The sequence below is a fragment of the Hemiscyllium ocellatum genome, chromosome 10 (genome assembly GCF_020745735.1).
Source record: "Hemiscyllium ocellatum isolate sHemOce1 chromosome 10, sHemOce1.pat.X.cur, whole genome shotgun sequence".
Classification (NCBI taxonomy): domain Eukaryota; kingdom Metazoa; phylum Chordata; class Chondrichthyes; order Orectolobiformes; family Hemiscylliidae; genus Hemiscyllium; species Hemiscyllium ocellatum.
This window is the reverse complement of record NC_083410.1, coordinates 40,728,465-40,755,312: the sequence shown is the minus strand read 5'-3', so window position 1 is coordinate 40,755,312 and position 26,848 is coordinate 40,728,465. Positions and strand designations below refer to the sequence as shown.

At 38.6% G+C, this 26,848-nt stretch overlaps 2 protein-coding genes across 3 annotated transcripts in view; one reads left to right on the top strand and one right to left on the bottom strand.

Annotated features, from left to right (window-relative positions):
- The window catches only part of kcnh1a (potassium voltage-gated channel, subfamily H (eag-related), member 1a), a 293,068-nt gene extending 286,819 nt beyond the window's left edge, over positions 1 to 6,249 (top strand). For both annotated transcript variants that reach the window (XM_060830882.1, XM_060830881.1), the window contains one exon: positions 5,146 to 6,249. In XM_060830882.1, the coding sequence (XP_060686865.1) occupies positions 5,146 to 5,991 (846 nt within the window). In that variant the 3' untranslated portion in view covers positions 5,992 to 6,249. The remainder of the gene's footprint in view (positions 1 to 5,145) is intronic.
- A 7,443-nt stretch (positions 6,250 to 13,692) lies between these two features.
- The window catches only part of hhat (hedgehog acyltransferase), a 243,005-nt gene continuing 229,849 nt past the window's right edge, over positions 13,693 to 26,848 (bottom strand). The window contains exon 12 of the mRNA XM_060831434.1: positions 13,693 to 13,997. Within this exon, the coding sequence (XP_060687417.1) occupies positions 13,912 to 13,997 (86 nt within the window). The 3' untranslated portion in view covers positions 13,693 to 13,911. The remainder of the gene's footprint in view (positions 13,998 to 26,848) is intronic.

The window sequence follows — 26,848 nt, the reverse complement described above, 5'->3', positions numbered from 1 at the left end:
TTTGGAGAGAGGATTTTTATATCCTTTAGATATGGGGGTACTATCATGTGCTGTTCAGAATTATTTCCTATGCAGATAATTGTGCATTAAGTGTCAAGAAGTATCAAGAACAGATACATTATGAAAAGTCATATCAAGGTGTGTCAGCTGTCAAGAAGTGTCTACAAGTGTCAAACTGTCGGGAAGTTCGAAGACCTGTCAAGACTTTTCAAGAATGAAAATCTGTCAAAACTCTCAGAATGTACTTTCATGAATGACAATGCTTTTCATAATAGTGTCAGCTGCAATTTAGATTTTTTAAGTAATAATAATTATGTTGTTCTATATTGTGCAAGGGTACTTGCAGATAGGCAATAATTTGGCATAAAGGCTATGGAAGGCCAAGGGTGTAGGGGCTTAGTATTGAAAATGGACATGAGGGTCAGTAGAGGGGTAGAGAGGCATAGGGTGGCATAATGTATTTGGAGAGCAATTGGAGATGGGTAGAGGACTTTTAGTTGAATGATTAGCATGGATGGGATATGGAGGTGGTGGGGAGTGGTGTGCATATGAAGTCTAAGTCTGATGGAAATTTTTTTTAGTTTAGTTTTTGAACAATGTTGGATTCTTGAGGCAGGCTTTTCATCTGGCCTACCTTATAACCAGCAATCTCATCTCATTTTGTTGGTTTTAACTTCCAAACCACTCTATCTGCAGGCTGAAATTGGGAGTGTAGATAGCCATTTTTATAGGCTTGTTAATGGAGCTGTGATTTCTCCCACTCCATGTACCCAATCTGGGAACAAAAACTGGCACCAGGGAAATCAAGAGTGGGCATGGGGCATTCACATGACGTTGAGTGGAAAAAAAACCATAATCCAAATACTTTAGTATATGTTAGGAGAAACTGAGGACTGCTGATGTTGGAGATCAGGGTTGAAGAGTGTGATGCTGGAAAAGCACAGCAGGTCAGGCAGCATCTGAGCAGTAGAATCAAAGTTTCGGGCATAAGCCCTTCATCACCCATTTCTGATGAAGGACTTATGCCCGAAATGTTGATTCTCCTACTCCTCGGTTGCTGCCTGACCTGCTGTGCTTTTCCAGCACCAGACTCTCGACTTTAGTATATACATGTATGACTTAGATATTTTGCCTGTTTGAATTGTGCTGTTTGAATGGGCTTTTTTAAAATTTAGAATGCCTCCTTAATGCTAAGTATTTTTCTTTGTAGTCAGCTGGCATGCGGAACAAGATTTGTTGTAATAGAAACTTGGAGAGTCAATTAACAAACAAAGCTGTCACGACTATGTATAATTTCAGGGCATTGTGAATGTAATGTGGCGAAGCCTAAGGCACAAGGCCTAACTTGATTCTGTTTCACCATATAAACCTTTCACTATACTTTCTTATTTTTTCTCTTTTATTTCTTATTCTTTCTTTTGTTCTTTTTCTGCCTCTTTCTCCCACTTTCCCTCTGGCATGTTGTAGATTGTATCTTTACAGCAACAAAGAGTTCTCCTGTGTATTAGGAAAGGTCTGTACAAAATCAGTTACAATAACATGAGTAGAAAATTGAGTTAATGTCAGGAGAGATAGTAAGTTGTGCTATTATCACTATTTTATAAGTGCACATTGATGGATCTTAAAGTGAAAACAAGAAACTGTAACAAAGGCCTCTCTCTCTCTAAGTACCAGCACTAAAATGTCATATGTATCACAATCTGAATTATCTTCATACAGAATTTGAACTAAACTGCACTCCTGCAAGAGCAGAACTGCAATAAAGTAATTGTTGATTTATATTAGATGTAATAATCTAGCCAACATGTGAGTCCATCATCAGGAATGTAGTTGACTCTGAAGTGCCCTCTGGGAAACTGGGGAGGAGCAATAATTGCTGGCCTAGCCAGTGAATAAAATAATTACATTAATGAACAATATTCTAGATTAGGCAGAATTTAGCTTATATGAACAACAACTGTCTGGGAAGATGGTGGCATTGTGATAACGTCACTGAGGTAATCCAGAAGTCCTCACTAAAACACTAGGGACAGAAGTTAAAATCCTGCCTTGACAGTTGGTGGAATTTAAATTCAATTAGCAAAATCTGGAATTGAAACTAGACTTAGATATTTGTCAACAATTGTAAATAAAAACCATCTGGTTCACCAATCCTCTTGAGAGAAGCAACCATCTCGACCCAGTCTTGTATATGATTCACAGCAATGCCATACCTGCCCTCTGAAGTGACCAACAAGCTATTCAGTTCAAAGCAATTAGGAATAGGCAACAAATGCTCGCCTCGCCAGTGATTCCAATTTAACATGAGAGAATTAAAAGAAAAGTTGACTTGACTTAATAAGACCAGGAGCATATTGTGTCCCAGCAACTTAAAATATGTTTTAAAGCTACATGTGCATTACTTCAGTGACTGGCTCTGTGAAAATTATGGATCTGGTAATTAAGTTCTGCTGATATTGAAATATATCAGAAGTAACTCTCAGCTTTCTTTATTTGCATTCCACTTATTTATGATCATATTTGATCTTTTTTCTACTTTTGTGACAAGTCAATATAAAAAAAAGAAGCACCTATTTTTGTTTTTATATTGCCGTTTAACTTTTGAGCACTGAATTTATATTATTTTGCTATAAAATATTTGTTTAAGAAGTATTCTACTTGGGGAATATAATTTGGTGCATTTTGATTGGGACATAGAGCGAGAAAGACGATTGTATTTATGGTGTCTTTCAAATGACTGATGCTTTTATCTGAATTGTAAAATTCCAAGTAATAAAGCCCACTCAGCCAAGTCCCCATTGTTAGCTTAAAACGTGCACCGTCATTCATCATATGTAGGCATCATTACCATTTCTAATGTGGGTTTTGGAATTCCAGTCGATTGATGTGCCTGTGTCTTAAGTGTGGCTTTCCTCATCCAGTCCTACAGCACAGGATATTTGTTGCTGTAATGTATTACTCTAAATATATTTCCACAGCCTCATAGATTGATAATAAGAATGAAAGTATTTATTTTAAATATTTGTCATTTTTACAAGGTACTTTAATTAACAGGAAGAGAAGAAGGTTCGCATGGGTCAAACTTTCTCATTCCTTATTAGTCATAGGAAGCTAGTGGGAGTTAAATATGTACCTCATCAATGTCTGCTGTCAGCTCTAGGCATTGAAAATGTTTAATTGCAACTGAAATTGCAATTTAGTCAGATATAAAGCTTATCTTAAGCTTATCTAGATGAATAGTTCTTGCCAGATGTTCTAAGGAACCTGATGAATTGATTTCAAGGTGTTGGTACTTCATTAACTGAGCATTTTGAGTATCATCATTTGAATGAAGCATAGCAAATTATTATCCCATAATATACATCAAAATTAGTTTGTCTTCAGCTGAACACTGTAATATAATTTCTTTAAAACTGCTGGTTGATTCAATATAAAGATGTTTGGTTTATCATGCCTGTGCTGACTCATTGGAGCAACTCTCCAATTAGTTTCATTTCCTGATTCTTCTACTTAGTCCTTATTCAAATATATATTGAAAGTTATTATTGAATTGTCTTAATTGGATGATGAATGTGCTCCCTGGCATTGTCAATTTCCCGCAGAAATTTCTTCAGAGTCGGTGCCTAGGACCGAAAACAAAGGATTCTGCCCTGTGCCAGTTTATAAACCTGAAGGTGTTGGTACATATAAGATGGGTCAAGCTAAGCTATAAAGATGTGTATGGTATAGGGGAAGATTTAACAGGACCCCACCAGCCAGAGAAAGATAAAAATTAGACACACAGCCAGTGGCAGTGAAGTGAATGAAATACCATTACCCACTCTTGGCATGTGGTAAATCCAGAAGGAAAGTGTCACTATTTCCTGAGGAACTGTATGATAGCATTTACAGCCTCTGAGAAGTGCTTATTTTTACTTGGAACAGAGGAATGTTTGATACATGGGCACGGTAAGGAAGGGCAGACTGATAAAAATAGATGTTGTAAAAGATCATAAGACTGAGGCCTAAGTAATCAGTGGATTGTGTATATGGTACCTGTATGGTTGGATGGTACAATTTTATTTTATAGTTCAATAATCAGTCAATTGATTTGATAGTTTTGAATTCATGTTAAAGGTATAGTAAATCATTTATGTATTTATTTAGTTTGTGTGTGATGCAACACAAACTAAATAAATGTCACCTGGCACCTGGCCTCTGCAATTTTTATATATGCCAGGCTGTTTTATTGTAAATCGTATTGTGTATGTGAATACTTTGATATGTTTACCCCCAAATCCAGACTGAATACCAGAAATAGCAATAGGACCTGTGAGCTTTTTAACAGTGTTATCACTTTGTCTAGCCACTGTCGAAAGATGTATGAGAAGCCAGGCCTTTCTTTTCCTGCTTATCTTTAGGCTTGTGTCATTTTGCTTATAAAATTATTAAGAAATTATATGCAGTGACAAATAAACTCTTGCTAATTATGAGGAGACTCCAGAACCTTAAAGAAAATCATTTAGTTTTTTTTTAAAAACATCCAATTGTTTGATTGATCTTAGTGCACAACCAGAAGTTACTTTCAATGTACTGATTGTCTTTTTGAACTTTTGTCTAAAATCAGACACTATTAATCTAACAATTAGCACAGTAATTTTTAAAGAATTATTCAGACTGAAACATAACCTTTTGAAAATAGATATAGGCTCTTAAATACTTAAGTAAAATAACTTTGTGGCCTTGAACCACAGTTCAACATTTTTGATTGCATGTGAATTAGGAAGTAACCTTTTACACATAAAGCAGGGTTTTATTTGGAAAGTTCTGAGTTCTATCTGTTTCCGATTGAAGGCCAAGTTCTGTTTTATAGGTGCATAAGCAAGAATCATGGTAATAACTACATCACAATGAAGTGTTGTAATGTATAGTGCTATGACCTTATGTCACCCCTCGGATGCTGCCTGACCGGCTGTGCTTTTCCACACACTTTTTGACTCTGATCTCCAGCATCTATAGTCCTCATTTTCTCCTAACTTCCTTTATACTTGTTTGGCAGAACTAATACAGATTTAACCACTGACCATGTGATTGAAGAAACATGCATATGTAACATATCATGACTGAATCATTAATCTCTAATTTTTAATTCTTTCATTTATGTAGATTGTGTTCAGGAAGATCAGTGATGTGAAGCGTGAAGAAGAAGAAAGAATGAGGAGAAAGAATGAGGCTCCATTAAACCTGCCTCCTGACCATCCTGTGCGCAGACTTTTTCAAAGGTTTAGACAACAGAAGGAGGCTCGTTTAGCAGCAGAAAGATTGAAGGATGCTAATGATATAGAGAAAGGCATTGCACAGTTAGATGGCCATGTAGCAAATGCTGCAGCCACAACCAGTGTAGTTACAGTAACTGAAAGTCCAGCAACTCCAGTCCCTTCACAAGTGGTTAGAGCCTCGACATCAGAGACATCAGATCAGGATAAACTGCAGGCCCCAACATCTGAGCAATTTGCAGCTGCTAGGCAATCTGGTGAATCCAGTAAGCGAAAGGGATGGTCAAAATTTAAAGATTCTGCTTCTAAAGCGGAAGACTGGAATAAAGTGTCAAAGGCAGAATCGATGGAGACTTTACCAGAAAGAACTAAAACACATGAGGAGATGTCTTTGAGAAAAACAGATTCATGTGATAGTGGTATCACAAAGAGCGATCTGAGATTAGACAACGCAGGAGAAACAAGGAGCCCCCAGGACCGAAGCCCTGTGCAGACGGAGGCAAAGCACACTTTTTATCCAATTCCTGAACAAACCCTTCAAGCAACCATTTTGGAAGTAAAATGTGAGCTGAAACAGGACATAAAGTCCCTGAATAACAAGATCACCAATATTGAAAAACAACTTTCAGAAATACTGAGAATATTAAATGCAAGATCCTCAAATTCACCACAGGAAATATTTGAAATATCAAGACCAACAACCCCAGAATCTGATAAGGAAGACCATCAGTTCTAGCTGAAGAGCCTTTAAGTGACAAAAATCAAACACGGGAAAATTCAGGTGTCATTTGCTAAACATTATCCAGTTTAAAGATGAGCTGTCCAGAGTGCTGAAATGATGGGACTTAATTGTGCTTGTTTTCTGATTTCTGGGAGGAATGCACAAACACATGTGCAACTCATTGACAGAATGACAGCTGAAGAAAACTACTTTTGTTTTTACTGATTTTCTACATTGCATATTTTGATTAATTTTAAGGACATAAAATTACGAACAGTTATTCTATAAATATCTTTGCATGCGGCTTATTATGACATTTCATGGAAATACTTGCTGAAAAAATATTGATAATTTAAGATTCCTTATTTTGTAGCATTATGTCCGCATAGCTCCTCTATTTAATTGGGATAACCAAAGGAACTTTTGGAGTTTTTACAGTCTGTACTGTGTTTCTTCAGATTAAATATTTATCACTTTTTTTCTAGATTATACACAAAACATATCACTTCTTTATGCTCCATGTAGCTTTATTTTTCCCAGGACATTGATATATTTTTGATTATTTATTAATTGCAGGAAAGTTACAGCTGAAGACCAACATCAATGTTGCTGCTTTGCAGCTTTGGATTTCGATTTGCTTCTTGTTCATAGTAACCTTTGCTTTGTTGAAGCAATTCAAATCAAACAGTACACTTTTTTTAAAAAAAAAGGTTTTTTGGGCAGAAATTTCAAAGGTAAAAATAATTTGTAATTTTAGAACATAGAAGGGTTGTCAGTTGTTTATGTTCCCTTTCCTGTTGTTTCTGCCTACAGTCTTCTCATACCTTGGCTGTGTTTTTAAAAAATTGCTCATTCCCACTTCTAAAGGTACAAAATTATGCCATGTCATTGTGCTACTTCCAGAAAAAGTGGTGGATGCGGGTACAGTTACAACATTTAAAAGACATTTAGATGAGTACACGAATAAGAGATGTTGATGGTGGTGGTGGTGATGATTTTTGGGGGGTGGGGGGGGGGGGGGGGTGGAGCAAGGGGTGAAGAGATAGGGACCAAGTGCAGGCAGGTGGGCCTAGCTAAGTTTCAGATTATAGTCAGTTTGGACGGGTTGGACCGAAGATTCTGTTTCTATGCTGTATGATTCTATACATTCTGCATTTTGTCCTATATCTTGCCCTTTGCGTTGCAGTCATTGATCATAAGTGGACATTCTGGATTATTTCTTCCATTTAGTTGTAGGTGTGCTACAACAGCTTGGAATACTTAATCAATTTCCAAGCTGAATTCTGAAAGACTTACATCTGTAGGCCAACTTTTATATTCATGTCACTAAATCAGACTCCTTTCTTCTAACGTCACACTCAAGTAGCCAGTGTTTTTTCTTGTTTATCCAGAAATCTACTGTTGAGCTAAAAGAGGCAGATTTTTATTTTCAATTCATTCTAGATATTTGGATATCACTGACACAACTAGTTTTTATCCAACAGTACAAATGCCGGAACTCAACTTATTGATGCACTTTCCTAGAATCCAAACTTAATAGACAGTAATAAAAGCAGCTTAAACATGGCTGCGTGCACGTATATTTAAAATATGCCAGAGGATCTATGTATTTTCTGAAGATCGCTCTGCATGATTCCACTGGTCACACAAGATAAAAGTGAAATGGGATAGAATTGGTAAGCATTTTATTCCACTATAAAAGTGAATGCAAACAGTAGCTGTTCTACAGCAAAAAGCCACTTGCGGAGAATTCATTCAGTAGTAGCATAGACAGACTTTTGTAATCCAAAGGATCTAGTGCAACATAATCAGTGTCGATTTATTATGTGCAGGCAGAAGAGACTTAGACAGTTCGAGACCAACAGAGCATCCGCTGAGTTATCAGCTCAAAGACAACATTTTAATAAAAACAACATTGTAATGCATCTCAACACAGAGGAAGCTTACTTTAAAAACAGATGGGAACAATATAAATTTGTAATGTCAGCTTTTCTGAATGTTATAAGCAACAATTTAAATATCAGTTTCAGTTTGGATAAATGGTTTAATGATGTAAAAGTTTCTACTTGTGCTGTTATATAAAGTTGTTTGCCCAAAATATAATTCGTTCCAGGGAACCACAGTTAATAATATTGTACAAGTTGAATACTGAAAGGCTACACTCGACAGACTGTAAGAATTCAGTCTTAAACCGGGAATGATGTTTACATTGCTCAGTTAAAATGAGTGGTTTAATTCATTGTCATTAACTAGTAACTGAAATAATTCTGAAGTCTTTGTCAAATATCGACAATTATTTCCATGTATTTTTTCTACAGTAGCCTTTGTTAATCAATCTAGAATGAATTAGCTGATGTTACCATGCAATATGTGGTCTGCATAAGGGGTACTTAGAAGAAATGCTTTAATTTTTTAATAAGTTTTAAATCATTTCTAATGTGTATTTTTTACAATTCAGTTCAAATTGCTTCAGCTAGCTGAAATCATATGAAAGCTGTGATTTCCAAAGAACAATAAATGACTAATTTCTTAAAACAAGTTAGACAGTGAAATAAATTGATAAGACTTTTCTAATTGTGCATTAACCTTGCTGCTGGTAATCCATTCTGAATACTGACACAAGTTTAACAAAATGCTATGTATATTCAGATTAGCAACTTGCAATGGACAGATGTACTTAAAAGAAATTTGATGTATAGGTATTTGAGTTAACCTCTCAGAGGCTGATTAATACTGTGTACAGTAGTTACAAGTTGTGAATTAGATTGCTGAACAAATCTTCTCCTTAAAGAGTGAAACCTCCTAAACCTTGGGGAAAATACCAATTTAAAGGTGAAATCAGGTTCATAAGATTGTTACAAGTGACTGGTGAAAATTCTGATATTAAAGAAAAAGTTCTGAATTTCTTTATTTGTAGGGGCTTTTTGCATGAACCTGCAAACTGCATTCAATAGGGTCCTGTAGGAATGTGCTTCACTTATTTTCTTCCCAAATCAAAGAAGCACCAGGTAACCTACGACATTGATTCAAGACTACTACTTTTAATTTTATCACTAGTGTAATTATGCACATACTCCTGTAAGCATGGCAAAAGTACTGAACTATTTTTGTGGTCAGCAAGAAAAGCTGCCAGTAGTGGCATATGTACCGGTTTTGCAACATTTACTGAAAATCAATTACATATAATTTATGCACATCATATATATTAATATATTACAGTAACAAAAAAAGAAACATGAAGCACAAATTATTTGATTTGTAAAGATATGTAAACTTTATTTATAACAATAAAGAGTATTTTATACATAAGCTTTTGGATTTGTGTATAAATCAATGAGATCAGTGATCGTCGGCTTTTAAATAATCACATGCTTCCCTTCATTTTAAAATTTAATTTTTGAAACAATGTGCTGCATAATATCATCTTCATGTTATTTAATATAAAAATACTCCATTCACCTTGGGAACCTCACTTATTCACTAAAAAGATAGAAACATCATTCTGAAGTAATTAAAAAATCTACAACAGCAAGCATTGTTTGACAGTCAATTTCTAGGCAGTTGCAAGGACACAATACAGCTAATGAAAGTTCCACACAAATCAGCTGATCTAACTGAGAAAGATCAGAATAGGACCTATGTAGAAAATTATAATGTCACAATTTAATGAAAATGAGTTGTTTTAATGTTTGTGATAAAATAAATTGTGACAGGATATATGCAAAATAAAGCTTACAGCATCTAATGATGGCTCAACCTTAATTGGATTATTAAAACTATATTATTTTTTTTAAAAAGTATGAATACAACAAAAAGTCAAATGAATATGGTAAATGACTAAGAATAATGAAAAGGATAACATTCAGAATTATTTACAGCAACAGCTACCCAATGGATCAATGCAAACTAGTAATCATTACTGGCAGAACAATATTTACTCTGTACGCACAAAGAGGATTTACACTTTTTCGTGCAGAAACTGTTCAAGCAGTCTAAAACGCTGCTGAAAACTAAGAAACACTGTTACATTTATTGTTAAATTAGAATGACAAAATTTGTTTAGAACTTTAATTCTGGATGAAATCAATGCTAAAAGAGAGTGCAGACAAGTAGAGGGATCAAGAGAGGAAATACACATGCAGAGCACCTGATTTCAAGGAATAATATTTGTCAGTCATACGTTTTCTTTAACATAAATATATTTAACTATGACTTTTGTTCTTTTTTTAATTCTATGGTCCCAGACCATTCTCCAGATGACAATTTCCCTTCCTATTCCTTGGTCTGCCCTCATAGTTATGAGTTGGTAAATTCCTTAATTTTATTCCCAGTATGCCTCCCTCTTTTTTTGCATTTCCTGTCTGTAATATTATCAAAGCAATTTGTTTACATTTCTCACTGTGCTTTTGTTATGAGATTTAAGGCAAAGATAAGGGTCCCAGTAACAAATGGTTTGAGGTGGACAATGGGCAGAATATTGGTGACCCTGCTGGCAGGTTTATTGGTAGGGCTGTCTCTGGACCATATCCACCTGATGTCAGCTATGTAGTCCTGCTTCTAGTCAATGAACCTCCTCAGAGCACTGGAATCAGGCTGCGTTCCCCACTGACTCTGAATGGCAGTGTGGGAAATTACACCATCTGAAAATTTCTGCTCAGTATTTGAAATAAAAATAGGTGTTCTTTTGCACAGAAAAGCTTTGGGGTGGTAGTCCAATGCAAGTTGAAATAGGACTACAAGGTTGTGAGCAATCTGATTCAACCTAAGAATAAATAATGTCATGGTTATAATTCTGTAACAGTGGCAGAGGACAAGCCTTCAACCTTTCCAAGATTTAGTCGATGGAAACTGTGTGTAAGACTGGTTGCTGGACAAGAACTACACAGAAAAAGTGGAGGCATTGTGGAGATGGAGATGGAGCTGGGTGTCATGAGTGGAAGTTGACCTCAAGGGTGTGCTCCTTGATGACTCCAAATCTAATGGTGAGGTGCAGTGGAATGTTCCATTGCTAATTTGATTTGGTTAAGTTTAGTTCAGTAGGGGTCAAATCAAGTAAAGGCAAGCCCACTAAGCTGAAGACTGGAGTAAATGCTGTGAATGACCATGGTGTGGATGATCAAGACAAGGACTTGATTACCCACACTCAACACAGAAAAATGTGTCTAATGTTTGACCATGTGTGGATTACATATATGCAACTTCAGTGAGCAGGGAACAGAGAATATAAAGCTAGAGGTTAGTGAGACAAAGAAGAAGCAAGTACAATGAAGATCTTATTTTCTTGCTGATATAAATTTACCTTTTGTAGAAACTATTCTTATATAATCAATTGCAATGCAACAGCTTGCCATGACTCAGTTAAATTTGGTTCATCTGAAAAATGAGTTTTCTGATGTGATCATAGAATCATTGAGCCCCTACCATGTGGAAACAGGCCCTTCGGCCCAATAAGTACACAATGATCCTCTAAAGAGTAACCCACCCAGACCCCTTCCCCTGTCCTACTACCCTATATTTACCCCTGACTAATGCACCTAACGTATACATACCTGAACACAATGGGCAGTTTAGCTTGACCAATTCACCTGACCTGTACATCATTTGATTGTGGGAGGAAGCCGGAGCACCCGGAGGAAACCCACGCAGATCGAGGAGAATATGCAAACTCCACACAGACAGTCGCCGGATTTGAACCTGTGTCCCTGGCACTGTGAGGCAGCAGTGCTAAGCACTGAGCCATCGTGCCACCCCATAAGCACTCAATATAAGCACTCGAATGTAAGCACCGATATGGAAGAAGATAAACTACTGGTGAATGTCTAGCCAATGCACTCTTTGACCTGCTATCACTGATAATGCAATGATTAAGCTTTGCATCACAATCTAGTTCAGGTTAATTCCTACAGATAAAAGTTTTTTTTATTGAATATGACCCCTTAAATTAAATCCGGTTACCTAATCCCAAAGAAAATTTATCAGCTAATCTGCATTAATCTCATTTAATAAAACAGGCTCAGAATCCTAACTGAATTCTGTAAATTAGCCGGTGCATGTAGCAAATACAACAATTTGCTTGTTTAGAATCACACTTGACTATATATGTGTAAGTCTGCCTTCCTTTTGTTCACTAATTTAATAGGGTTACAAGATTTCACTAAAATATTAGGTAGGAGAATTTCATATATTTGCATCAATTTCACTAATTGACACCAAAATAAGAATTTAAATAACAGGTAACTTAATGTGTTTTTGAAAAATAGTTATGTCAATAAGTGCTAATAAAGTCACCATACTCCTATTGGATCACAGGGCTGCTTTACTCCAGAGAGACAACTGGTAGTGGTTTAATCTGAGGGTCACCGCATCACAGGCAAGGGAAAGGCTGAGAAAGATGACCTCATAGTAACCTCAGATGGCGTGGCAATTGAACCCACATTGTTGGTGTTACTCTGCCTTGCAAATCAACCATCCAGCCAACAAAGCTAACCGAACCCACTACAGAAGAATCTCGATTATCCAAACGAGAGTGGCAGGCAATATTTTGATGGGATGATTGATTATTCGGAAAACTGATTCAATGCCTCTCCTCTAGGACTCGGAGTTTTCTTAAGTTTCCTTTTTCCTCGCTGTGCCTGCCTTGCATCCACTCTCTGTCTCAGGATTTGTTTCTGAGCAGATACACACTTGTGTGTAAGGGACCAGCAGCCTCTCCCTGCCGCTGCTTCACTTCAATAGGATTGCCAGACTGAGCGCTTGCTGAGTCTGCTCCCCGTTCAGGAGACTAGGCAGCAGCACACCGCGCAAACCCCCACCCCGCTGTGTGTTTTCAACTTTCCACGGTTCCAGTCAGCGGATGAAGCCATCAGATGCCTCTTATCTCTTCTCCCCAAATGGGACTCCAGAACTAAATGAAGTAACGGAGTAGAGACAGCAGCCGGATTGGACAACAACACCAAGACTGCTGCTGCCTTTAAGGGGGGATGAGAGTCTCAAAATAGCACACACACGCACACAGCCACACACACAACTTTTTGACAAGTTCACACTCTGCCCTGTACAAGACAATGTTGGAGAGATTATCTGGTGAAAGGGTGTATAGGATACACCCCCCTGTAGAACTCCAGGGAAATTATGGGGAGAGAAAGGGGGACAGGAGGTCAGCCATCTGGTGTCAGTGCACGGGCTCCCAGCAATGTCCAGGACTGTTCTTGGCGTCTGTTATTTGTAAGCCAAATTCACTTTTAATCATTTTAAACAAAAGATGCGATCAGTGTTGGTAGCACCTCTTTGATGTAATGTTTTTATCGGGACCTAGAGATCTTTGGACAATCCGATATTCAGATAATCGAGGTTCCTCTGTATTTATACTAACACAACTTACACACACCAAAGAATCATTTATTTGCACAAAAGTGCTGCACAGATTACCTGATTGTCTGGAAGCAAGCAATGCCACAAACTTGACAGCACTCTCCTTTGTTATTATGAAAGAATGTCACGGATGGTATGCACTGCAAACTCTCCTTCCCCCAAGGAAATCGATGCAGCTCCACTTCTGGTGCAATTCTCTCCCCAAAGACTATGCATAGCAGAGGCACATGTTAAGTTTACCCAAATAGTACAGCAAATTTGAAAATGAAAATGCAGCCAAAAGGTATCCAAATTAAGTTTTGCATTTTAAATAATGAGATTTTTTTTCAAGTTTAGTATTATTAGTTGCTTGACAGTACAGAACATGAATAATGCCATAAAATGGATCAACAATTTATATCTCATGCGATGCAGAGTTGCTGGCAAGTGGACTGATTGGTTGAAGTAATAAACTGTTGCCTTCGAGAGGTGTTATTCTTGTGATTAGCTTTGATAGTATGTCTCTTTTTAAAACATGATCTACATTTATACGAGTAGTAAAATATAGCTCGGTTAACAGAAGATTTAATTTTTGACTCGGTCATATTCAATTCCTACTTGGGCATAGCAGTAGAAATATGCCAGGACTGTTACAGGTATCCATGGCCAACCTGCAAAACAAAAATAATAAGCAGTGCTGATTACAAGGAATACATGGATCTCCTATCCTTAGATACTGTTCACAGTTGTGGTAATATAAATTTTATTTGGCATGCTTAATTAGACTTTACGTTGAATTCAGTCACCAATTGCATTGTGCCTCTAAAATCACTTTTGCTTCTGAATCAGCAGGTCTTGGCTCCAAGATCCATTCTATAAGCACAAAGTATAATGTTAATGGAGCGTCACATTGTCAGATATGCTGATTTTCAGATAAGATAGTCTGCACTTAGCTAGATGTAAAGGATGCCATGGCATTGTTTTGAACAAAAGCAGAGAAATATTAGGGAAGCTGTTTTTATTTTGAAGAGCTAAGCCCTAGGTAAATGTGAGGTGCTGCATTTTGGGAAAGCAAATCTTAGCAGGACTTCTACACTTCATGGTAAGGTCCTAGGGAGGTAAGGTCCTAGGGAGTGTTGCTGTACAAAGAGATCTTGGAGTGCAGGTAGATAGGATATTGAAGAAGGCGTTTGATATGCTTTTCTTTATTGGTCAGAGTATTGAGTACAGGAGTTGGGAGATCATGTTGCGGCTGTACAGGACATTGGTCAGACCACTTTTGGAACATTGCGTGAATTCTGATCTCCTTTCTATCAGGATGTTGTGAAACTTGAAATGGTTAAGAAAAGATTTACAAGTATGTTGCCAGGGTTGGAAGATTTGAGCTATACAGAGAGGTTGAATTGGCTAGGGCTGTTTTCCCTGGAGCGTTGGAGGCTGAGAGGTGACCTTATAGAGGTTTATAAAATCATGATGGGCATGGATAGGATAAATAGACAAGGTCTTTTCCCTGGGGTCGGGGAGTCCAGAACTAGAGAGCAGAGGTTTAGGGCGAGAGGGGAAAGATATAAAAGATATTTCGGGGCAACTTTTTCACACAGAGGGTGGTGCGTGTGTAGAATGGGCGCCAGAGGAAATGGTGGAGGCTGATACAATTGCAACATTTAAAAGGCATTTGGATGGGTATATGAATAGGAAGGGTTTGGAGGGATGTGGGCCAGGTGCTGGCAGGTGAGACTAGATTGGGTTGGGATATCCAGTCGGCATCGTTGGGTTGGACCAAAGGGTCTGTTTCATGCTGTACATCTCTATGACTCTGTGACATGAACACGACATTTGCATATTGTTGCTTTCACAGTGATAAGAGAACCAAATTCAATTGGGGTCATGGAGGCCCTGGACAAGTCAGAAAGCTTTGGGACAATACTGCTGTGGCCCCTTCCGCAAGCCCTGACCAGATGTGGCAATTATGTCACTGGTGAGCTGCAGTCAGATCATCTTCCCTTATAAAGGAAATATCCAATTTCTAGGAGCTACTGTGCAATCAGTTTGCTTGTAATTCCTTAGTCCAAGCAGCACCATCAGGAGTGTTGGCCACTGATGGAACTGCACCTAGACCAGAGAAGAAAAAATAAGGACTTGAATGGAGACAGCAGCAGCAGTGGAGAATTAAGGGTGTGGGGTTGGGGGCGGGATCGAGAGAGAGCGAGCACAGTGAAGGGTAAGGACTTGCAGCAGTAGTGAAGATAAAAGAGAGAAACAGTTGGGGAATGGATGACGATTTCATAGAAAGCAGAAGCAAACTGGGTGTGCTAGTGTTTGAAAAAAAGAGAAAGAAACCAAACTGTCACACCACAGGCAGGCTCAGAGTTCACTGGCTGAAGGGCATTATGGCTTTGATTCCCTTTAGCACTACTAGGTTTATAATGAAACTAGCTAAACACATAACTTTGGATATTAGTTGAGTAATATTTGTAAATATGAGATCTAGCTAGTTGAATAAAACAAACTAAGAGCAGGTCAAATAATATGGTGCAGCTGCAGCATGCAGATACTGGTGGAAATTTGTGATCCATGGCAACCATATCTCAGTAAAGGGGGTCCCTCATTTACCACTTATGAAGATTCATGCTTACAAATGCAATCTCTACCGGGATGTAATTTTAAAGACTCGGTGTACGAAAATTTCCTGTACTTACAAAGAGTTGCTTTACATTGTCCTGCATTGAATTCTGACTTGGCTGCAACTCAGTTTGTGAATAGACTCCAGAACTGAATCATTTACAACTCAGGGTCTGCAGCTTCAGGAACCTGTGGCTCAGAGTTGATGAGCTGGAGTCCAATCTATAATTGTAAACTTATCTGGGCAACTTGTTCCAGAAGATAATCATATCCCTTTGGCTAGCTCCTCAGATTTGGTTTGTGTTCAGGGACATGGGTGAAACTGTAAGAGAGGCAGTTATGGGGATCCAGAAAGTCACAGTGAAGGAGTCTCAGTCCTTGCAATGGTCCAACACCTTTGATGATCTTTCAGCTTGTTTGGATGGCAGCAGGGATTGCAAAGAAGATGAGTAAATTGACCACACACCACAATGGAGTCAAGTGGTAGGAGTACAGTTATAATAGGGGACAGCATGGTTGGGAAACATATACAGTTCTCTGCAACTTGAGCTGAGTGTGAAAGGCTATGTTGCCTGCCTGCTGCCAGGTAAAAAAAAACACCTCAGAGCTGGAGAGAACGTGGAAGTGAGGCAAAATATCCAGTTACAATGGTCATGTAGGTACCAATGACACAGATAGACTAAAAAGAGGGTCTACTAAGGAAGTATCAGCAACTACGGGCTAAATTTAAATAAAATCAGAACCACAGAGGTAATAATATTTGAATTACTACCTGAGTCAAACTGGTATAGGATAGACAATATCAGAAAGTTGAATGAATGTCTTAAAACATTGGTATGGGAGAAATAGGTCTGATTCATGGGGCACTGACAAGAGTATTGAGAAAGAGGGACCAATACTATAGGGGTAGCCTGCAGTTGAACCATGCTGAGATCAGTGTCCTAGTGAACTGTTTTTTAAAGCAACCCTTTTTTGTGTGGAGTGGGGAAGGGGAAAAATTAAGACAAGGGAACATTTGAAAAGTTAAAGGACAAGACAATAGTGCAGGGTAGAAGAAGGGACAGAGAATTCAAACATAACAATGCCTCAGAAAATGAGGTCTGGAGAGGGAAATATTGTAAGAAGACAGAATTAAGGCTCTGTATCTGTAAGCACATGGTCTTTGTTACAATTTGGAAACATTGATTGCACAAATAAATGTAAATGATGATGATATGATAGCCATCACAGAGACCTAAAACCTTAACAGTATTGGGCGTTTTGAAATGTCTGGGAAAAAGGGAGGGAAAGCTCAGGTGATAAAGGATATTCAGTAGAGCAATGAGAAGTGATCTTCATTCAGAGGATCAAGATATAGAATCAGCTTAGATAAGAAATAAAAACCAATGATAAGAAAATGAATTAAAGCACTTGTCTAGGTACATTATAGGTCCTCAGTGTAATAACGATATTGCAGGATAGAGTGTAAACAAAGTAATAACGTGGGCTTGTAAAAAAAGAATTGAAATAATTATGAGGGATTTTAATCTGAAATAAATTGGATGAATCAAATTGGAAGACACAGACCAGAGGATGAAATTATAAATTATATTTGGAACAACTTCTGAGAACAATATACCAAGCAACAAGTTATTTTTGACTAGAATAAAGGATGTTAAGATCTGCTCAGCAAAGTGCACTAATTCTCAAGTCCTGCTACTCCTGGGTTGCTAAAAAAATTAAGGATTTAATCAAAGTATGTGAAGTCCTTAGTTTACCTGTTCACTTGAATCGAGTTCACAGAAAACACTGATCTGGTTCCTATATTTATTTGTAACAAACAGAAGTTATTATTAAGTAAATTCTAATCATAAATAAACAGCTATGAATGATCAATGTATGGCTCTAATTGTTAAACAAATCTAAGTTTTTTTTAAAACAAAATCCCCAAAATAAAGGCACAAACAATTCAAGTAGTATTTATGGGTGGAGAGAAAAAAAATGGAAAGCAGAATTCAATAGCACCAGTCCACAGAATTCATTGGGACAATAATTTCGGTTGCCAAGACTTTCTGTTCTTTAATCTCCTTTTGCTGACTTCTTTCACTTCTTCGTTGGAAGCACTGGGTGATTGGTATACTAACTAAAAAGTCTCTTAGTTTCTGGCTAAACCAACAGCTTACAGCAACTGGTGGGAGAAAATCTGGCTTTTTTCAGGCTTCAGGTATTATACTACAGAGAGAGAACCAGTCAAATCACTTGCCCTTCCAACAGTTCAACGGCTTCTCACTGAATTGTTCATACCTAAAAAATTTTTATCTGCCCAAGAACCAATCAGAGAATTGTCAGCAGGCTGATGACCTTTGTATTCATGTCTGGTCAAAATTGCACAAACCAATAAACTACGTTACCAGCCAAGTCTCACATTGCTTAAACAAAGCAGCAGTGTAAATATCACACATATCACACTTCAGTAATTTCAGAAATTCCTTACAAACTTCTTTATTTTAAAACTTCCATTTTTCCATATTAACCCCAATCTAAAATTCAGAAAATAAAATGATACCATACTTTTACATTAATTAGCCAGGTTTAATTAATGACCTCATAGTAAAGGGTTCACCTGGTAAAAGTGATCACATGATAGAATTTCAGTTTGATGGTGAGAAATGTGGATTTGAAACTAGAGTCTCAAACATTTGGTTAAGAAGACAGAGTTGGCAAAAGTGGATTGGAAAAATGGGTTACAAAGTAAGATGTTAGGGAAGGAATGGCAAACAGTTAAGGAGATAATTCTTAATTGTCATCAACAATATATTTCATTAAGAAAGAAGTCTACAAGAGATTGCACCATCTGTGGCTAACTAAGGAAGTTATGGATGGCCAGGAAAGAATGACAAAAGAAGATTAGATGGGATGACAGAAATCCATCATGAAATATGCAAACAGTGAATTCATCTATAAGTATATAAATAGGAAACAACTAACAAAAATGAGCACTTGTTCTTTGGAGGGTGAGACTGTGGATTTAATAATGGGAAGCAAGAAAATAGCAGAGACTTTGAATCTATTTTCACAGGAGAAAACACCAGAAACATTCCAAGATTGCAAGAAAATTAAAACCAAAAGGGAAAGAGGAAAGTAAAACAATTCCTATCACTAGAGAAAAATAGAGCAAATTAGACTAAAGACCTGATTATTTGCATCAGAAACACAGGAAAGAAAAACTTGTAGAGACACTGGATTAGTTGGATGTTAGATTTCAAAATTCCTTAGATTCTGGAAATGTCACAGTTGATTGAAAAATTGCAAGATTTAACTCCTTTATGCAAGAAAGCAGGGAGACAGAAAGCAGGAAATTTTAAGTCACTTAAGCTATCATCTATCATTTTCAAATTGAATGGAGTGCCATAGAGATTGGTGCCGTTCCTCACTGTTTACAATCTATATTAATGATTTAGATGAAAGGACCGACAGTACTGCAGCCAAATTTTCTATCAATACAATGATTGGCAAGAGTTCAAGTTGTGAGGAGGATACAAAGAGACTGAAAAACACCAGACAGATTACATGAATGGGAAAAAAATTGCCAGATGCAGGATTATGTGGGCAAATTTGTTTTGATTTGATGTAATGTTGTCATATGTACCTAAGTACAGTGAAGTTTTATTTTGCATGTCATACAGGAAGATCATAATATAGAAGGACATGTAGAAACCTCTCAAAATTAGAGAGGTCCATTCAGCAGTCTAATAACGGAGGGAAGAAGCTGTTCTTCAATCTATTGCTTCATGTCTTTAAGCTTTTGTACCTTCTGCCTGATGGGAAAGGTTGAAAGAGATTATAACTGGAGTTGGAGGGGTCTTTGACAATGTTGGCTGCTTTTCCACAGCAATGAGAAGTGTGGATGGAGTCAATGGATGGGAGGTGGGCTTGCGTGATAATCTGGGCTGTGTTCACTACTTTCCATAGTTTTTTACTGTCCTGGGCAGAACAGTTGCAGTGCCAAGCCATGATGCATCCAGCTAGAATGCTTTCTATGGTTCATGTGCAAAGGTTGGTGAGGGTCTTAATGAACATTCCAAGTTCCCTTAGTCTCCTGAAGAGGAGGAGACATTATTGTGCCGTCTCGACCATCACACCTACATGGGTGGTCCTGGACAAACTGTTAGGCATAGTTACTCTCAGGAACTAAATGCTCTCAGCCCTCTCCACCTCAGCTTCATTGATGCAGATAGGGGGCGGGTCCTCCTCCTTTCTTGCTGAAGTCGATGATCAGCTCTGTAGTTTTGCTGACATTGAGGGAGAGATTATTATTGTTGCACCATGACACCAAACACTCTATCTCCTTCCTGTATTCAGTCTTATCGTTGTTTGACAGCAAACTCGTAGATGGTGTTTGGATGACATTTGGTCACACAGTCGTCAGGGAGTACAATATGGGACTGAGTACGCTTCCTTGCGGGGCACTGGTGTTGAGGATTATCGTGGAGGAGGTGCAGTTGTCTCTCTTCACTGATTGCTGTCTGTTGATTAGGAAGCTGAGGAACCAATTGCAGAGGGCAAAGCCGAGACATAGGTCTTGGAGTTTGGAGATTAGTTTGGTAGGGATTATAGTGTTGGAGGCTGTATTGTAGTCAATAAGTAGAAGCCTGATGTAGGTATCCTTATTATCTAGATGTTCCAGGGACGAGTGTAGGGCTAGGGCAATGGCATCAGCCATGGACTTGTTCTGCCGCTAGGCAAATAACAAAGGATCATGGGAGGCTGGAGTTAATGTGGGACATGACTAGTCTCTTGAAGCACTTCATGATTATGGAGGTCAGAGCCACAGGCAGTAGTCATTGAGGCATGTTGCATGTGTTTTCCTTGGTACCAGGAAGATGAGGAACTTGAGGTTGTTTTTTTTGCAGGAGGAAAAGTAAGCAGTAAACGACACAAATAGAGAGAGACATAGCAGAATGCTGCAGTACAGAGACATATCCCACTGTCCAACGTTAAGAGGCTTCTTAAAACTTACACCTTCAGCCACATTATGAGTTGTCTGCTCTGATATCTCTTTAGGAGGCTCAACTATCAATATGATAGTTCGTTTGATAATGCTATTGTGGGGTTGTATTACATTAAAGGAATTATAAGAATTTAAATTGTTGTTGTAACAAGGGAATTTAGAAACCTACGAATAATGCTTTTTCAAACCAGCCTACAAAGACCATCAGTAGCAGTAACTAGAAAGACATTTGTCCACCAAACAGGCTGAAAATAAAGGAACCAATAATTAACATGATGAAGCTAAGCCAAATTCACAATCTAGATTAGAATGGTGCTGGAAAAGCACAGCAGGTTAGGCAGCATCCAAGGAGCAGGAAAATCAATGTTTCGGGCAAAAGCCCTTCATCAGGAATAGAGGCAGAGTGCCTGAAGGGTGGAGAGATATATGAGGGGGGGGGGTGGGGGAGAAAGTAGCATAGAGTACAATAGGTGAATGGGGGTGGGGATGAAGGTGATAGGTCAGAGAGGAGGGTGGAGTGGATAAGTGGAAAGGAAGATAGGCAGGTAAGACAGGTCATGGGAACAGTGCTGAGTTGGAAGTTTGGAACTGGGGTGAGGTGGAGGAAGGGGAAATGAGGAAACTGGTGAAGTCCACATTGATGCCCGGGGTTGAAGTGTTCCGAGGCGGAAGATGAGGCATTCTTCCTCCAGGCGTCGGGTGGTGAGGGAGCAGCGGTGGAAGAAGCCCAGGACCTCCATGTCCTCAACTGAGTGGGAGGGGGAGTTAAAACATTGGACCACAGGGCGATGTGGTTGATTGGTGCGTGTGTCCCAGAGATGTTCCCTAAAGCGCTCTGCTAGGAGGCGTCCAGTCTCCCCAATTTAGAGGAGACCGTATCGGGAGCAACAGATACAATACATGATATTGGTGGATGTGCAGGTAAAGTTTTGATGGATGTGGAAGGCTCCTTTGGGGCCTTGGATGGAGGTGAGAGAGGTGGTGTTGGCGCAGGTTTTGCAATTCCTGCGGTGGCAAAGGAAGGTGCCAGGACGGGACGGTGGGTTGTTGGGGGGCGTGGACCTGACCAGATAGTCACGGAGATCTCTAATGCGAGTAGAAGAGGTTTCACAACAAACTACCGGTTAATGGAAGATCTCACAACAATGAATAGAGGAATATGGTAAGCTTTACTGACACCCATAATTTAAGTAAAGAATAACAGATCACCAGACTGTACAAAATTATACCTTTTGCAAAACAGGTATAGGTATTGATTTTAAAACTACCATGTTATTGTTCTACAAAAGCCACTCAATGCAAATTTGCTATCAATCTGTGATATTGAACAATTGGTAATACCTGTTGAATGCCATTAAAGTCTTTTACAAATAGTTAAAATTTGTAATTCCCTGTTGTAATTGTTCATAAGTTTACTCTTCCGTATCAGAAAGGTGACTTGAATACAGCAAAGGCTTCACTGTAGGCCACTGCAAAACACTTCACAGAGATTAGTGAAACTGCTGTCCACCAATACCCAGGAACTAACCATCGCACTTTGGTGAAGTGAGAGGGAAAAGGAATGTTCCTCTTAGTTTCTTCAATATGACTTGGGGAACTGCCAGCTTTTTGATGGCCCTGTTCACAATCATTCACTTACCACATTCTTTCCCAGGCTGTGCCTAACATTCAGCTCAAGGTAGCTGCCAGTCTATTCCCACTCCACCAGATCTGGCTAGTTACTACTGGTACTCTAGCTTCCCTGTGCTGGTATTTTGTATCTTTTTTTATATCAGCCTAAGTAGACCCAGAGTCACTAGCAAACATTAAATGACTCATATGGATCTGTTTGTACAATTCCAGCATTTGTTCACCAACTTTAATTTAATGCCAGCATTAATAATATACTTATTTTAGGCAAAGCAATGCAACTTTAATGTCAAGTGCTACCATTATCCTTTGATTACTGCCCAAATATTATTACAATAATTTGACTTGAAAGTAAAAGGTTTAGTGGTGAAATAACTAACAAAATGAAACAAGGATATAGTAAATGCTTCAGCAGTTTGGACAAAAGAATAGTGACAACAGAAATAACTGCCAAGTCTACCTTACTGAAAAACAGAATTGTTTTCTGTCTGGATATTTGCATTTATTCCTGATTCCTCCTACCCCAGAGATTAAAACTTTTGCCGAATCTCTTTTATTCGGCTTTAAGGATTGCTGGCTAGATTGCTTAATACCTGGCAAAACTAGGTATAAGCTTCCGAATTTTACTCATTTTGAAATATTTACATATTTAAGGAGTCTAATGCCTATTTACAGTTGGCTCCTTGGAAAATTAAAAGTGCCCTGAGATGAAATAGTAACTAGCACAACTCAGATGCAATTCTGGCTGTACGTTCAATGTCGTGATACCAAATTTTCATGGGCTTTATTAGTACTGAAATGCATACTGACCTACAATTGTCTACTAAATGCCTTCCCAGCTACATTCCCCCAGTCCCTCAACCCCATTTATGTCTCAGCCTGCCCCGCTCCTCCTGTCCACATTTGTGATGAAGTGCTTATGCCCAAAACGTCAACTCTCCTGTTACTCGGATGTTGTCTGACTTGCTGTGCTTTTCCAGTGCCACACTTTTCAACTGAGAGATGACTGACCCAGTTCTGGCATTTAGATTGTAATAATCTAGTGATCTGGTGCAGATTTTAATTGGTTCTTAGAGTGGCATGTTAGTAAATAGGTTACCAATATCCAAACACCATTATGGTACTGCTGTTGAAGTGGACATCTTTTATCCACACAATTGCGATGGGTCTAGGCCACCACTATATAAGGCTGAATTTTATATTCTGTTACCCAAGTGCAAGCAGCATTGAGGTTTTTGGATGGTTTCTTGCCATGAGGCTTAGCAAGATTTATTGCCATATCACACCAAATTCATTTCATTTGCTGCCTACCCCATTCCTCTGACATTGCTTATGTCTGATTCCATCCTGATCTTATCATGTATCATTCCTAGAAGAACTCACCATGCTGCAGATATCCATTGGAAAACCAGCATCTTTGCTGCCTGCACCATCTTTGAAAGACTGCTGTATACCCAGGTGAGCACTGGCATTCCGAAGCTGCCCTGCTCAGTGACTAAGACAGTGCCAGAACCTTGGCAAGTGTCAAGTTGTGCCATGATTTCCCAAGAGGGACCTGGAGGTCCTGCTGTTGGGGTGTAAACGAGGGGCTCTTCTTTATGCAAAACTGGCAGAAAAGGCCACACCACCAGACCTGGACAGTCCAGTCTGAGGTAGCTTATTGGGTCAGTGTGTTCTCATGGTGTGAAGGAATGGCTAGAGTGCCATAAAGAAGCTCAGTTACCTTCTTCTGCTCCACCAGGGTAAGTGCCGTAATGTTCCTTCTGCCATCCCATACTCACTCAATCTCTGCTGCCACTCCCACCGTCCACGATGGCTCATGTTCTGCCGTTTACCAATTGCCTTCAATATCATCCCTCTAAATTTATTCTCAACCCTCTATCTCCCTCACCATTAACTTTGTATCGCTTCTGCACTGCCTACTCACTCACTCAGGTCACCTTATCACTTCTCTGCCACCAGCATCAGCAATCACAGCCATGTCACTCTCTTTCAGTTTACTCAATCCTTTGCTCTCGTGATAATTAATGCACTTATTTCCTCTTCATTTGCACCTGATTAATTAGAATCTTTGGAATGCTATTAGTGTCTTCCAGTGTGAAAACTGACGCAAAGTATTTATTCAACTCCTTCCACTCTGATTTCCATTTTGAGAATTCTCAACAGCTAGCTTGTTTGGCACATTTGGTAAGATATTAATGAAGTGAGTTGCAGCATTAATACGGCAATTAACAAGCTAATTGGCAACTTGCTACTGCCTAGTTAGAAACTCACCTTGCCTTTTGGCAAATGCATGAATGATGCAGCGAGTTGCTCCTAATGTTGCAATTTAACTATCTCATACCTCCCCTTGACATTCAATGACATTACCATCACTGACTTCCCTACTATCAATGTCTTGGAGGTTCACCATTGGCCAGGAACTGATCTGGACTAACCACATAAATACTATAACAGCAGGTTAGAGGTTGGGAATTCTATTATATGTATCTATCTTCTGACTCCCTAGACACTTGTCCATGAACTACAGGCACAAAGCAAGAATGTTATGGAATTCTCTTCAGTTGCTCAGATGAGTGTGACTCCAGCCACACACAATCAACACAATACAGGAAAATATAGCCTGATCAATCAGCACTTTGTCCACCACCTTAAACAATCACCTTCTCTACGTCGAGTTCACAATGACAATAGCGTGTACCATCTTCAAGATTCTCTGTAACAACTTGCCAAGGTTCCTTTTAAAGCAACTTTTAACCCTGTGACCTCTGCCACCTAGAAACACAAGGGCAGCAGGCACATGGAAGCAACTCCAACTGCAAGATTCTCTCTGAGCCACACATCATCCTGATTTGAAACTCTATTGCCTGTAGAGCCTACATCTATATCACATGGACTGCAAGAAGGTGGCTCACCAACACCTTCTCAAGGGCAATTAGGGATGAGCAAGAAAGCTGGCCATGACAGTGATGCCCACAGCCCAAGAAAGATTTTTTTCTTGAAAACATGCTAATGAAAACATTTTTATAAATGGAGATATGCACAGTACTATGTAGACGAGAGATTGTTTGAGATGATCAGGCAGAAATGTAATGGTAAATATCAGTTAAGTCATTGGTCATGTTTCTTAATAAAATTATTTGGATCTATACTTTTTTTTATTTCTGTTAAACCCTCCAGTGTCATGTTACTCCTCAAAATGATGCTGCTGGAATAGAGAGATTCTGTCCTCCCAGCTTTTATTTATGTCGGTCTTGATTGAAAAATTATTAGGTATGCCACAGTCACAAAGTCCCTGTAGTGCAGACGGAGGCCATTCAGCCCATCGAGTCTGCACCCCTCCAGAGAGCATCCCTATGCCCCCAGGCATTACCAGGTCGTGCAGCTTACCATGATCACAGATATGCATCCTATCAGATTGGGTGATGGCTTTCTTCTGCACTTTAATAACACTGCTTCAAAAGTGTAAAATTATTCGCTACAGGTCTATATATGGATGAACACAATACCCATTTCATGCTTGACACTACCTTCACCTTCTTATCCATGCAGTCACACCATTTGTGCTTTTAAGTGGTAATTTAAATCCACAACAACCTACCGACAGTCTATTAAGTAAAGCATTCCTGTAGAAGAAGGCAATAACCTCATCTCATCAGGTTCAGAGCCTCAGACTATCAACGAAGTTTGTCAAGGTTTTTATTCTGGGCACTAAATGTAAGCTGTTGACATGATATTCAATTTGAATCATTTATGTAATTATGAAAACATTCAGAGGAATGCATTTTACTCACTTCCGCATATGCCTGTTTCAGACTTTTTATTTACCTATTACTTGGATCTAAAAGACAACTATTATAGAACTGCTATTGTGAACAATTCACGCTGCTGAATGGGCTGCAGTCAGAAAATAAACTAATCAGTTAATCAACTAGAAGCAACAAAGATTCACAATCATTTTTCCTTTACTGATGAGCTTATTCAGTTTATATTATAACTTTAGATGACAGAGTCAAACGGCAATTAAAGCCATTATTCAAAGTCATTAAATTCTACTCCAACTTAATCGATTTTCTCAGAAATTCATTAATGGTTTCTAAAATGTGAGATTTCTGATCTTTTGAAATATGATCGACTAAAGAGACTTGTTTATTTTGTTTGAACAAAGAAAATAGGAGCAAGATTGGGCCATCTATCTCACCCTCCATATGTCTTGCATTTATAAGCTATAGCTAAACACTAACCTTGATTTTCATTCCCGGGTTGGATGCATAAAGTTGG